Genomic DNA, 13,875 nt, shown 5'->3' on the forward strand with positions numbered 1-13,875 from the left:
TTTTTTTTTTTTTTTTTTTTTTTTTTTTTTAAATTAATTAATATATTGCTTCAAACTGTAGTAAATGAGTGATTATTCAAGCATGACACATCTTTGTGTGTGTATTTATGATTTTATGTGGATAACAACTAGGTTGGGTCCTCTTTTTGAGAGATGGTAAAGATCAAGTATTACTAGAACTGCTTCAATTATCGAAGCTTAGTGTAGAGAGATTTTTTATGCAGCTATCATCTTGCTGAGAAGAAAATTCCTTCCATCCATGGCTATACAATGGGTTACAAACTAGAGCAGTTCATATTTGATGCATTTCCTTACAGCCCTTCAACAGCACTTTTTGAGGTAAATTTGACATTTCCACCTGGAATTTTCTTTTGAATAGCAATAATGTGATCCATAACATGATTTCAAACTCTTTATTCAATAAATAGGTATTGCGGGAAGAAGAATTTGCTCCAGTTAAAAATGCAAATGGGGCAAACTTTGACACTCCAGACAGTGCTAGGCTGCTAGTTCTTCGCCTCCACACCCGTTGGGTGGTAGCTGCTGGAGGATTCTTAACACATTCGGTGCCTTTGTATGCAACAGGTAAGCAGATATATACTTTACAGAGGCCTGATTTGATTTTGGCATATAAATAAGCAAAGGGTAAAGCAGAATCGAGGCTAGAAATATGTATTTATGAACCGACGTGATAGGGTTGAACGTCGGAATTTTCAAAAGTAACTACCGAAGTACTGAACTTTCCCACTTTCAGGTGTCGAAGTTTCACCACTATGCTCATATGCTGGAGAAAATTTGGAAGCTATATGTCGCGGAAGAACATTCCATGCTCCTTGTGAAATCTCGTTTTAGTTTGGATTTTAAAAGGACAGCTTTTGAACTGAGCAGATGTTTGACATTCCTTTCCTCCCCTAAACGGGCTATCTTCGATTGTATTTTTCTTTATTTTGTCTGCGGTTGATATTTGTATGAGGGTTGTATTTGTGGTTTTAATGGAGAGCTCTTACTGGTTTTGAGCATAACAGATATATCATTACGTACAAATCCTGTATACATACAGCATATAGGGTGGGGGTGTGGGTGTGGAACCAACTTGCCAAGGGCAAATAACAAATGAATAAATAAAGGAAAATAATGTTTTTTTCACTTCCATATTTAATTATTTATATAAATAATTATTTTAATCTGTAAATTATTGATGTGAACATTATTAACCATTTTTTTTCATAAGGTATTGATTTTTTTTATACGCTCAGCTATATTGGTAATTCCTTGCTCATGCATTAACTGGATGAGAAAGACGAAATGTGAGAGCATTGCACCATAAGAAAAATCATAGCATTTACAATAAATTTTAGTAAATTGAAGAATTATAAAAGTATTTATCCTCGTGTTTTTAAAGCATGTTAATCCTCATGAAAGAAGAGTGCACCAATCACCATAAACCCCAACAGTTCCATGGCTACCTAGATTTGAAACAAGGTGGATAGGATATGGGCATTAAATTTATAGTCATCACGAAAAACAAAAACAAAATACATCTATGTTCCTTAAGAAGAGATGAATTATTATCTATATGAATTACCTAAAGAAATTTTTTAAAGTATATACATATTAGAACACAGATAAATTACACTGATGACTTCCATAGTAGTATCACTACCTCCAGGGGCTGCTAAGAGCACTTCAACTCCACAGACTTATACACCTACAGTAAATTTGTAAGGAAAAAAAAATCAGCTATGACTACTACAAAGACAACTCTAGCTACAAAGCCTACAATTATCACTCAGTAAAGCACAGGTTTAGCATCTTAATTAATATGCAAAATCTCTCAGTAAAAGGTTGAATTTTTATAAGTATTACACTTTTCCTGAGTAACTCTTCAACTTCTAATATTACATTTTGATTTTAAAAATATTACATTTCTCATAAAAAATATCATATTTCCCATCATAAGTATTACATTTTTTCTCTTGAGTAACAATCAATTTATCCTTGATTAATATTACATTTTTTCTCATAAGTAACTATTCAACTCTTAAATTATCACATTTTTATTTGAAAGTATTACGCTTTCCCTCAAAAGCTTACACTTTCCTTACAAGTAACAAATGATTTTTTTTTTATTAGTATTACATTTTACAGAATAAGTATTAGTGTATTACATTTCCTATTTAACCGAACCCATCTCAAGAATCCAACGATCTCACGGGAGACTCACCCTCCCAATAGTGTTGCCAATAGCCCAAAAAGAAATAATTTTATGTTTTGACCCAATCCAAATATTCAGTAACCCAATACAAAACACACAAAATAGCATAGCCCTAATCCCTTTGCCAAAAAAAAAAAAAGCATAGCCCTAATCCCTAATCTCATTCCCCTTCTCGGCTTCTCCACTCCACAGCCACAGACGACGGTTCTCCCTCGTCTCCGGTCAGGCGGTCACTCCCTCACGCCCTCGCTCCTCAGTCCTCACATCCTCAGACGGTCAGACACTCAGACCTCATTGCATCGACTCCCGCACTTAGTGGCTCTGCCTCACTGAGACACTGTAAGGTAAATTTTTAGTTTTTACATATTAAAATTAAAAGGGATTTCATACATTATATGCTGCCATTGCTTTAATTGTTCATTAATATTTGAAATTTTAATGTGTTTGGACAATATGCTATTTGTAAATTTTTGTACAGTGTGTTTGAAATATTTTATGTAAATTTTTGTACAGTGTGTTTGAAATAATTGTTCATTTTATGATTAACTAAGTGTTCAACCAGTATAATTGATTAATTGTATAAACAATTTTGGGAGTGTTGACTGGAGTACTGCTGTATAGCCTGTACTGGACACTGGACAGTGGGTTTATAAATTGAGCCTTTGAAATGAACTTTTTTTTTGGCACTTTCGCAATTGTCAGTGTGTTTGTTAGTTTGTACTGTCATTACTGTGTTTAGACTTGGCAATGGCAATTTGACTTTGTAGTATTACACTACTGTATTTGGATTTGGATTAGTATCTTTGTGACTTTGGCACTTTGCAATTTGCATCATTGCATGTCATTTGATATTTGGAGACTTGGAATTATTTTGGACTTGTGGATTGTAATATTTTATTTTAAAAATTTTTCAAGTGTGATTCTCTATTTATTTTGGATTTGGAATTATGTAGTATTGCACATTAGAATTTTTAACTATTAATTGTGGAATAATGTGTTAATCTTTCAGTTTTTGGGTAACCGATATAACCTGCCGAAACTGATGGTCTGTTATGGTGGTAAAAAATTCCAATCGGTTTTTGGTTGGTTACATAACCGACCGACCGTTTGTTCACCCCTACTTTTGTTTAAGCTTTTTTTTTTTTTTTGATCGAAAGGAAGGGCTAAGCCCCAAAAAGAAGGTTACAAAGGAGATCATACTCCTCGAGCACTTGGCACACCGGCCATCACACTCCTAATACCCAAAAAAAAAAAAAAAAAAAAAAAACAGCAGAAAGCTGGAACGGGGAGGACACTCCAAAAGTCCAAAAGATGGTCAGGATCCTCATCCATATTCCACGAAATACTCTTCCTCCATATCATCCTCAAGAGCACCGTAATGAGGTGGATCATTAGGGTGTTCCCTCCAATCCCCCCACTCTTCCATTGCCCAGTCAGACTCATTGGGTGGTATATCTTCTTGCACGGTATATCTCACGGTTTCTCCTCCTCTAGATCCTATGACCAATGTGTGTTCGGTTTCAGCGGCCGCTTGTCTACTCTTCGGTCTCGTCTTGGTACCACTGGATTCCCCTTTGTAGTTTCCGGTCTTGGTGCCACTGGATTCTCCCTTGTAGTTTCCGCCATTTCTACCACTCTTGTCTTTAGGCAAGGCCTTGTCTGTATCAATATCACTGTGTTCCCTTGTTGGTTGTTTGACTGGCTTCTTTCCTTTATCTCTAAAGGTCCCTTGATTAGTTAGTCCAGATTTAGTCTTCTCTACATATGTAGGTTCCATTTGTTCAGTTGGATCATCAAGACCATATAACACGCCAAATCTGGAGCTTTGGCCCAACGGCTTTACATGCGGATTATTCTCTCTTCCACTACCACCCTCGTTAGTGCCATGCTTGCTTTTCCTGTTGTTTCCACTAGCTTCACTGGCTTGCTGTCGGCCACTGCTACCTTGGACGAAACGCCTTTCCTTTCTTTTTGCCAACATCCATGACCCATACCCCTCGGTAACTTCTGGTCTGATGACCGTTGGCGTGTTGTCGGCATGGGATGAATCAGTAGTTTTCCAAACGGTCTCCTTTCCGGCTGGTTTGTTGCCGGAGGTTCCACATTGCCGGCCCTCTTCACCATAAGCTTCTGGATTTTTGTTCTTTGTTGGACATGTCTCTTTTCTGCGGCCATAGATGCCGCACCGAAAACAGACCAAGTGTAATCCTTCATATTCAATGATTCGGATCCTTTTTTTAAGTTTAAACTTGGACAGGAGGGGCTTAGAAATGTCGACCTCTACCAGTATTCTAGCGAACCGACCTCTGGAACCTGTGCTGGTATTCATATCTGCTTTAATTGGTCGCCCAATCTTCTTCCCAACTTTTTCCAGAAATCTGAAGTTGAAGTATTCTATGGGAAGGCAAGGAAACCTGACCCAAACAAGCAAGTTTTCTGTCTTATCTGTGGTTGGGTCGAAGTTGGGAGACCACTCCTTGACAACTAGATAATGATCTAAGATCATCCAAGGCCCTTCTTGTTTAGCAAACGCATAATCTGAAACAGATGAGAATCTTACCAAAAAATAGTCATTTTCCAGAGTCACTAAGTCAAAATGGGCATTGATTCTCCACATGGATTTAAGCTTTCTTAGAAGATAGTTGTAGCCCACGGTCTTCCCCCAAAGCTTGATGATAAGTGATTGAATCCAGGGCATGCGCAGTTCAGATTTTTCTTCCCTCGTCAGACAAATGTTAGGACAGTCATTGTCTTCCTCCTCCTCGTTAAACTCATCTCGTCTGATTCATAAAGAGCGGGATTGTCTAATCCCATAGACGAACCAAAACTTGCGTTGCCGGCAAGTTTTTCCTTGTACGACACCCTTTCTCCTTCGGGCGATCGCTCCCGGATGTTGATGTTTGGGCTAGACGCCGCCCCCTTTGGTTTGTCAACCTTCTTTGTCTCGTCGGTTGGAATCTGGCCACCTTCAGAGTTTGCAATGGGGTCTCCAAGACTCTGGTCCACCGTCGGAGCATCCTCCATGGTCTCATCTGTAGCCTCTGCTTTTTGTGTTTTCGATTTTTTTTAACACTCTGTTCCATGAGATCTTCATCTTCTAAGGACTTTTGTTTAAGCTTTAAAAACAGTAAACAGCGCTTCCGTCTTTTATTTTCAAAGTTTCACTGGCCATCAACTCTTAAAACCCATTTTAGGGTTCATCTCTCTCAGATTTTCACTCTCTGGTTTCAGCTATTTTATTCTTCAAGGTACTTTCTCTTTCTAGCACAGATCTCGCTCTCTCTGTCTCTCTCTGTATTTATGCTCTTTAAAGATACGATCTTTTAGCTCTTTTTGTGGATTGCCCCACGACTACATTGTGGTGTATTCTTAGGGCTGTGAATTTGGGATTCATAGAATTTGGGTTGTTATGGATTAAAGGGTATGTACTGTTGTACTGAGAAATAAAAAATAAAATAAAATTAAAAACTTTCTGATAATTTTGAGCTTTGTCAAATAGATTTTTTGAGCTGATGTGATATATAGACATTGTAGGGTGTCTTGGGTGAACATTTCTTAATTTTTGTGGAAAAACCGAAGTCTATTCCATTCTTGCATCACAAATTCCAGCTTCTTTTTAATTGTAAGATACTGCAGAAGATAGAAATGATATTAACTAGGACTAGATTTGCTGTAGATTCACTCTTCAATTACTTTTCTATGTATTTATACAAGGTATTCTGATCTATCCTCTCTGACTCAAATTTTTTGGTGTTGATCTCTCTTTAAATCTGTGTTCTACTGCATCCTTGTTGGTTTAGTGTGTTTCTTGTATTTGCAGTGCATTGGCTTTGGCCTTCAGTTTTTAGATTATTTTTTATTTATATTTCACTTTAGAAATGGAATTGGTTATATTATCATATGAGTTCTTTATCGCTGTCTGGATTCAACAGGAGGTGATTTGCTGCATAAGAGAGCAAATAAATGGTTGCTTATTAGTCATCTACTGCATAGTATAATGGCTTTGATTGCACGGTTAAGGCATCGTCTGCCTGGTCTACTCATAAGACAACCTATTCTGTACAATGTGACTGCACGATTTCCAGTTACCTCAGCTGGTTGCACTCGACACTTTGCTCAACCTGCCAGGAAAGAGGAAGAAGAGGAGGAAGAAGTAGAGATTGATCAGAGAAGGCTTCCAGCTGATTATGACCCTGCAACATTTGATCCAACAGAGCATCGTAGTCCTCCAACGGAGAGAGTGTGGAGGCTTGTTGATGAAGTTTCGGGACTTACATTGGTTGAAGTTGCAGAGCTGTCTGGGATTTTGATGAAGAAGTTGGGAATGACACAACAACCCGTAGTGGGGATTATGAAGGCAGGTGCCGCTGGCATGGCTGCAGCTACAATGAAGGGTCCGGCAACAGCTAAGGAGGAAAAGAAACCCGAGAAGACTGTTTTTGAGCTGAAGATAGAGTCTTTTGAAGCCGCTCAAAAGATAAAGATAATTAAAGAGATCCGCAGTGTTACCAATTTAGGTCTCAAGGAAGCGAAGGACTTAGTGGAGAAAACGCCTGCGATATTTAAAAAGGGAGTTTCGAAGGAAGAAGGAGAGCAAATCATTGAGAAGATGAAGGCGGTTGGGGCCAAAGTTGTTATGGAATGAAACTGAGTGGAACTTGCTTCTGTTCATCTATGAATTTTCTGGAATCAATCAATGTTTCTCAGTTTTAGCTTCAATCTTCTTGGCTTTATTTTTGCCTTATCAAGAATTTAGAAATAATAATTTCATACTACGCATACTTGGGATAGCTTCTGACTTGAATATAAGCATTTTCCTACTAATGTCTATTGCATAATCTTTCCAGTGTTCAACATAGTAGCAGAACTAGGATGAATCAATTTCGACTGATGATTTAACATGTCATAGGCAGGGCTTATTGTATTCATTGTATGCAAAAACAAAAAAAACTTATTGATCTTTTTGGGTTTATATAGCCCATTTTATTTTGTAACAGTTACAATTTTGACACTTGAGAACAACTTAGAGTATCCTTATCAGTGGAGTTTTTTCGCAATTTTTAAGGAGTTTTTGTAAGTGTGATTAGGAAAGAGAAAGTGGGAAGAAGAAAAAGAAAAAAAAAAGAAAAAAAAAATAAAATCTGCCAACAAACAAAAAAAATTGAAAAAAAATAAAATAAAATGTGGGTTTGGAGTCAGAGTGGCCACGCGCCCGCTAGGGCGCAATGTTGTGCCCAACGCGCGATTGGGCGCCTTTTTTTTTTTTTCTTCTGACAATAACTCACATGTTGCAGGAGAAATAACTCCTCTTATTTTGGCCTCCACACCTCCACACCAATTGATTGAAGCAAGATGAAGATCATTCACTGACATTAACTCCTTATTATCTACTGATGTAGATGCCCTTATTGACATTCTTAGTTTGAGCCAATCAATTGTGAACTTAAACTAATTATCTGAATACAAGCCTGCATATTATTTACACATCTCCCCTTGGCTTGTGCTCTTAGCCAATATCATCAAGATTATTTGTTAGGGAAAAATCATAGCCGATTTAGTTTTAGTGCATAAAGTGCCTTTTATATTGGTGAAAAACAGCGATCTCCATACTTGATGCTCCCTCCTGGTTCCACTATTACGCTAACTCCACTTTGACAAGCTTCCTCTACAGCATCGTTCCATGCTGTTGCATAAACAACAAATATTTTCAATTTATAAACTACGGAGTAATATATACCGAAAGAAATAGTAAGACAAGGTTATAATAGTGGTGATTGATCAGCAGAGTTTAGTCATAGAGTCTCATGAATATATTAGGATCCACCCAAGGGGTACTTTGTTCTTTTGCTTGTTTTAGGGGCATGGGTAAAAGATAGAAATTATCTTGTTCATCCTAAGGGTGGGTATTCATGAGGTAAAAACTAAATAATTCTTATGTTTGAAAATTATAATGTTAAAAGAGTATTTACCAAACGGAAAGAAAGATCACTGGCCAATGCGGCTCCTTTGACCCTGTATATTGTGTGAGTTAACATCTACTCAAATTTTTTGGTTTTATTCTCTCTTTATATCTGTGTATGCTGCACCTTTGTTGGCTTAGTGTTTTTCTTGTATTTGCAGAATTGCAGCGTATTGGCTTTGGCCCTCAGATTTTAGATTTTTTTTATTATTTTAATATTTCACTTTAGATGGAATTGGCTATATTATCACGTAAGTTCTTTATCGCTCTATGGATTCAAAAGGAAGTGATTTGCTGCATAGGAGAGCAAATAAATGGTTGTTTATTAGTCATCTACTGCATAGTATAATGGCTTTGATTACACGATTATGGCATCATCTGCTTGGTCTACTCAGAAGATAAAGATTGATAATTAAAGAGATCCCCAGTGTTACTAATTTTAGTGGAGAAAACGGCTGTAAAAAGTGGCTAAATTTTTACCTGTTAAATTACAAGGTGAGATTTATCCCATGTACACTCTTCAAGTAATAACTGCCCAATATAGGGTACTTGAAAATTTTGAAAGTCAAGCAGTTGTATAAAAGAGATTGGGAGATGTTTAGCTTTGAAGTCATTAGACAAAACCAAAAAAAAAAAAAAAAACATTAATATAAGCCTGCATATTATTACAAATATCTCTCCTTGACTTGTGCTCCTAGCCAAGATATCATCAAAAGGGAAAAACCATAGCCAATATAGTTTTAGTGCCTAAAGTGCCTTATATTGGTGAAAAGCAACGATACGCCATACTTGTTACAGCATTCAATGGCATCCTGGTCTCTGATGCTCCCTCCTGGTTCCGCTATTACGCTAACTCCACTTTGGCACGCTTCCTCTACAGCGTCGTTCCATGCTGTTGCATAACCAAAAAATATTTTCAATTTATAAAACTAATATACCGAACAAAATAGTAAGACAAGGTTATAATAGTGGCAGAAGATATAAATTATCTTGTTCATCGTAAGGGTATTCACGAGGGAAGAACTAAATACGGAGTAATTCTTATGCTTGCAAATTAAAATGTTAAAAAAAAAATTACCAAATGGAAAGAAAGCATCACTGGCTAATGCGGCTCCTTTGACCTCATCCCTGGCTTTCTTCAAGGCCATCCTTAAACTCTCGAGACGGTTTGGCTGTCCACTTCCCATACCAAGCATACAATTGTTCTGCATCATAAATACCATAATTGGGATTTAGTAGCCACTTTGTTTACTTGGGATTTAGTAGCCACTTTGTTTACTATTTTACTTCAATTTAAATGAGAAGAATCACACGTTAGAGAGGGAAATAAAAACAAAACCTTCGCTATCACAATCGCATTGCTCTTCACATGCTTGACACACAACCATGCAAACTGGGCATCGCTGAGCTCGCTTTCTTGTGGAGTCTTTCCAGAAACTACATTAAACTGAATGTCTTCAGGGGTCTTATCGTCCGATTCCTGAGCTAACCAACCCCCACCAACCTGTCTAAGTGAGAGCTTTCCCTTGCTATTTTTACTAGCCTCGAGGATTCTCAAAGTCTTGGACTTTCCACGAAGAACCTCAAGACCCTTTTCTGTATACTTGGGTGCAACAACAATCTCATAAAACATCCTAGTTTCACCGTCTGTTGGACTTCTGAATTCTCGGATATCTTTAGCAAGATCCTATCAACATATTAAAATGATATTTATTCCCATAATCAATAGCAGTCAGTACTGCCCCCAATTGACAAATACAAATAAGTCATCTATCAGCAAAAGACTAATTATTCAAATCGAGTAAAAAGTTCATAGCCAACTTTACCTCATCAACCTCTACGTTGAAGGCAACTATCCCACCAAAAGCACTAACTGGATCTGCTTTGACAGCAAGCCTATACGCTTCAATAATATCACTTCTTGTAGCAACACCACAAGGGTTTGTATGTTTCACAACTACACATGTTGGTTTACTGAACTCGCATACACAATTCCAAGCTGCATCAGCATCTAGATAATTATTATATGACATCTCCTGCATTCAGGGAACCAACATCATTAGTCGAATGCAATTTCATAGCACCAAAAACACACACACACCATATATTCTGAAAGATGAAATTGTGGCCACAAAATTGGGCAGACATGAAGGAATCAAGAGAAAACCAGATGAAATGAATAGGAAGTAATGAGCAAAAAGATATGGATAGGGCAAATGCTCGATGTATCACAATAAGTTGTAAACATAAGCCATCATATTTCATTCATTTTTAAACTAAATTATTGGTGTAAACAAGTTGCTTGTATGTGATGTCTGAAAGTTTACAATCCATCCCAGTTAAACAATTAAGCAGCTCCAAATATTATATCAGATAAATTAATTGATATGAAACCATTCAATACATATAACTAATAAATAAAATAAAATCAGCCAGTATCATAGGCACTGCATAAAGTAACAGATTACCTTGCCATGGTGTTGAACAGCAGTTGCAATACCACCAGCATTAACCTCAGACAGAGATTTATCAACATAGAATGCAGCCTTTTGATGGGGGTTTTCACCATACCGAAGTGAGTTCTTTAGAGAAAGAGGCACCGTAAGGCCAGGAGGGAAATTATCTTCCAAAAGACAAAAAGCTCATCAACTTTTTGTTTTCATTTCTTATTATTAAATTTATATTTATTTAGTTTTACAATTATTATTAGATGGTGAGGACTTGAAAAAAAAAAAATCATATAAATTCACTTGAAGTATTGTTACATAGCATAGAACATTCAAATTCTGAAACATATCAATTCTCATATGTGACAATTACCAGACACCAGTTAAATATAAATTAGTTATCAATCAAGGTTGATTTGACTTTTAATGCTTCTCTTGCATCTTGATGTGCATTGGACAAAATATAGATTACTTTAAGTTTTTTTTATATTGCTGAAACAAATTATTTTCCGAGTTAAAATATTGAAAAGTTGATCTTCTATTATCTCTCCAATAAATAAATCAATAAGAAGTAAATACCTCCACCAGTCTGCTTCCACAACCATTCAGAAACTGCAGAATCATATGAAGCAACATGTTGAAAAGCTTTCCAAGCTAACTTTCTTCGGAATTGTTGATCATCTGACTTTGCTCTAAGAAATTCCAAGAGTGCAGGATAGTCTTCAGAATCAACCACAACCAGAACATCCTTATTATTCTGTTTAACATCAGGTGTAATCCTACTTAGGAATATAGAACCTTTGGAGATTGAAAAGAGCTCATAGAATATAATATTCATTTATCTAATCTTTCAGGTTGACTAAGAAAAATGGGTAGCACAATCAAACTAATAACATTGGTACTTTTTGTCTTTCCCAATAGCAATATACTTATCAAAATGCAGCATTACTTATTTTTTATTTGCTTATATAGGTGTCATAAATGTAAATATTAGAACCCAAAAAGGTAAAAACTTAGTCAAAATAAAATCTAATTATATAATACGGAACAACCTTTGCAGCAGCTCTAATCATAGTAGGTCCTCCAATGTCAATGTTCTCAATACCATCCTCAAATGAAATTCCAGTAGAAGAAGAAACTTTCTCATAAAATGGATACAAGTTAACCACTACTACATCAAATGTACCTGAGAAAGTAGAGTTCTTACAAAAAAATTAATGATTGCCATCATAAAATAAATATGATATACATGAGGCCTTTTGGAATTTACCAAAGGTGTTTGACTGAATCCAAAAAGTAAACTTTTTCTTACCAATTCCATGTTTATCAAGGGCTTCCATATGATGGTCCTGATCTCTTCTAGCCATAATACCCCCATGAATGCTAGGGTGTAAAGTTTTTACACGACCATCAAGCTGAAAAGACAAAATAAAAAGAAATTTATCTACCAAGACAGACAATGATTTCAGTGCAGTAATAATAGCAAGATAAAATAGCAAGAAAAAAGCTCAGGGTACAAATAATAGAAAGTACAAAAAGAAATTATGTACCAACAAAGATGACAACAATGTTTGTGCATTCATATTTAAGTAATACAAAAGCTTCCTAACTTAAGTAATTCTATTCAAAAGATCAATAAATCACGATACATCAATAATTAACCGTCAAAAAACATAACCCATTGGTATTGGAAGTGCTATGCTCAAAAACAAAGTGAGAGGTCTGCCCTTTCTTGTCTCAAAGAGGTAGCAAGGTGGACAGAAAAGAACAAATGTGAGGCTTACATATTTTTTCTGTGGCAAGTGATAAGTATATTCACAAATGAGAGGCTATATACATATTTTTTCTTGTGAAAAATGTTCTTATTACTCTCTTTAGCATAATCAGCCTCTACCATGTCTTCAACTTCTTACACTCATTTTCATTATTGTTATTATGAAACGAAAAAGTATAAAATAAAAACAATTACCATTTCAGGAAAATGAGTAAGCTCTTCTACTTTGGTCACAGAAACCCCAACTGCCTCTAGAGCAGATGCTGTTCCTCCAGTTGAAACAATTGTGTACCTAAAAGAATTGAAAAACAAAGTCCATTTGATAAGACACCTTATACCACCAGATTGAGAGATTTGGTGTATCGTCATCAAATGCTAACATTTGTGTGGTAATTCGCTAATTAACTAAAGGCATATAACTAGAAATGATAGTATATGACTATATGCTAATGATGATGTTGAAAATGAGTAAGAGAAATGACTTGCAATCCAACATAAACATTGTGTTTCTATTTGTAAATAATGGTATATTAGTCACGCACTCCCAATTAAAGGGAAAACAGTGCAGCCAACTAGAAAACACACTGAAGTGACTGAACCAAGGAGCAGAATGTAAATGAAACTTTGAGTTGCACATACTAACAACTGATGGCTAAATGGAAAAGGGTGCAATGATGGTTTCAATTTGTTCATATCTTTACTCTCCTTAACATAGAAAAACTAAACACCTCTAAATACATAAAAGAACTATTGGAAAGTAGCAACATTTACCCTAGTTCTTGTAATCCATTGCCAAGAATGGACAAATTCTTCTTATCAGAAAGTGATATCAAAGCTTGCCTTTTTCCTAAATACAAAAACATAAATATGTGTTTTCAGTTCTGTTCAAAAGCTATGTATGTATGCAGAAATATTAGGAAAATCAATTACCTGAAGTAGATGATTTAGAACCAGGTGCCGGAGTAGCTAGAGTTTCAGCCATGGCTTTGATTGAGTGAAAAGTTAGCTTATATGGCGTCCTTAAAAACTGAATCACACAGCTCGAAAATAAAACGTTATAGTATATATACAGCAATATCGGAACTGCAAATTCAAATTAAAGTTTGGCAAAAGGAAAGCACCTGTTGTCGATTGGAGAAACAGTTAGCTCCGGTGGACAATGAATGAAGCGCAAAGCGAGGATAGGCGGTGCCGGCGACAGCTTTCGCTGATGTGGCGGCGGTGGAGGAGGCGGAAGTGAGGCCGAGCATGTTGGCGTTGGTTTAGCAAGCGCTGATGCAGAGAGTAGGTTAATTGCAGAAAGGGCGGTTCCATAAAATAAAAAAAAAAACAAAAAACAAAAACAAAAACAAAAACAAAACAAAACAAAAAATAGCGACTTTTTATTTTTTTATTTCTAAATGGAAGGGGAACACCCGTAAAGTACAAAAATGCATCAGCTAGAATTAAGAACAAAACGTCATTGTGAAATTCCATCACG

At 36.2% G+C, this 13,875-nt stretch overlaps 4 protein-coding genes across 6 annotated transcripts in view; 2 read left to right on the forward strand and 2 right to left on the reverse strand.

Moving 5' to 3' along the window:
- LOC116032441 (UDP-N-acetylglucosamine diphosphorylase 1-like) overlaps positions 1-1,146 on the forward strand; it is an 8,194-nt gene extending 7,048 nt beyond the window's left edge. For both annotated transcript variants that reach the window (XM_031275001.1, XM_031275002.1), the window contains exons 14-16: positions 225-339; positions 429-585; positions 755-1,146. In XM_031275001.1, the coding sequence (XP_031130861.1) occupies positions 225-339; positions 429-585; positions 755-852 (370 nt within the window). In that variant the 3' untranslated portion in view covers positions 853-1,146. The remainder of the gene's footprint in view (positions 1-224; positions 340-428; positions 586-754) is intronic.
- A 1,190-nt stretch (positions 1,147-2,336) lies between these two features.
- Positions 2,337-7,069, forward strand: LOC116032560 (50S ribosomal protein L7/L12). 2 transcript variants are annotated; one of them, XM_031275189.1, is made up of 2 exons: positions 2,337-2,559; positions 6,148-7,069. In XM_031275189.1, exon 2 carries the CDS (start codon positions 6,213-6,215, stop codon positions 6,858-6,860), a length of 648 nt encoding a protein of 215 aa, XP_031131049.1. In that variant the 5' UTR covers positions 2,337-2,559; positions 6,148-6,212; the 3' UTR covers positions 6,861-7,069. The 2 variants fall into 2 exon arrangements, with proteins under 2 accessions (XP_031131049.1, XP_031131050.1); XM_031275190.1 differs by having other exon boundaries at positions 2,337-2,554.
- Positions 3,540-4,913, reverse strand: LOC116033335. The gene has a single exon (XM_031276087.1). The coding sequence runs from the start codon at positions 4,911-4,913 to the stop codon at positions 3,540-3,542; it is 1,374 nt and encodes a 457-aa protein (XP_031131947.1).
- Positions 7,070-8,699: 1,630 nt separating the features above from the next.
- LOC116033709 (bifunctional purine biosynthesis protein PurH) lies at positions 8,700-13,645 on the reverse strand. Its single transcript, XM_031276477.1, has 12 exons — positions 13,517-13,645; positions 13,326-13,422; positions 13,167-13,242; positions 12,591-12,687; positions 11,934-12,036; positions 11,674-11,807; positions 11,201-11,378; positions 10,643-10,797; positions 10,001-10,210; positions 9,514-9,861; positions 9,253-9,379; positions 8,700-9,066 (listed from the first exon to the last, which is right to left on the reverse strand). Exons 1-12 carry the CDS (start codon positions 13,643-13,645, stop codon positions 8,915-8,917), a joined length of 1,806 nt encoding a protein of 601 aa, XP_031132337.1. The 3' UTR covers positions 8,700-8,914.
- Positions 13,646-13,875: the final 230 nt, after the last annotated feature.

This window comes from Ipomoea triloba, chromosome 10, assembly GCF_003576645.1.
Source record: "Ipomoea triloba cultivar NCNSP0323 chromosome 10, ASM357664v1".
Lineage (NCBI taxonomy): Eukaryota > Viridiplantae > Streptophyta > Magnoliopsida > Solanales > Convolvulaceae > Ipomoea > Ipomoea triloba.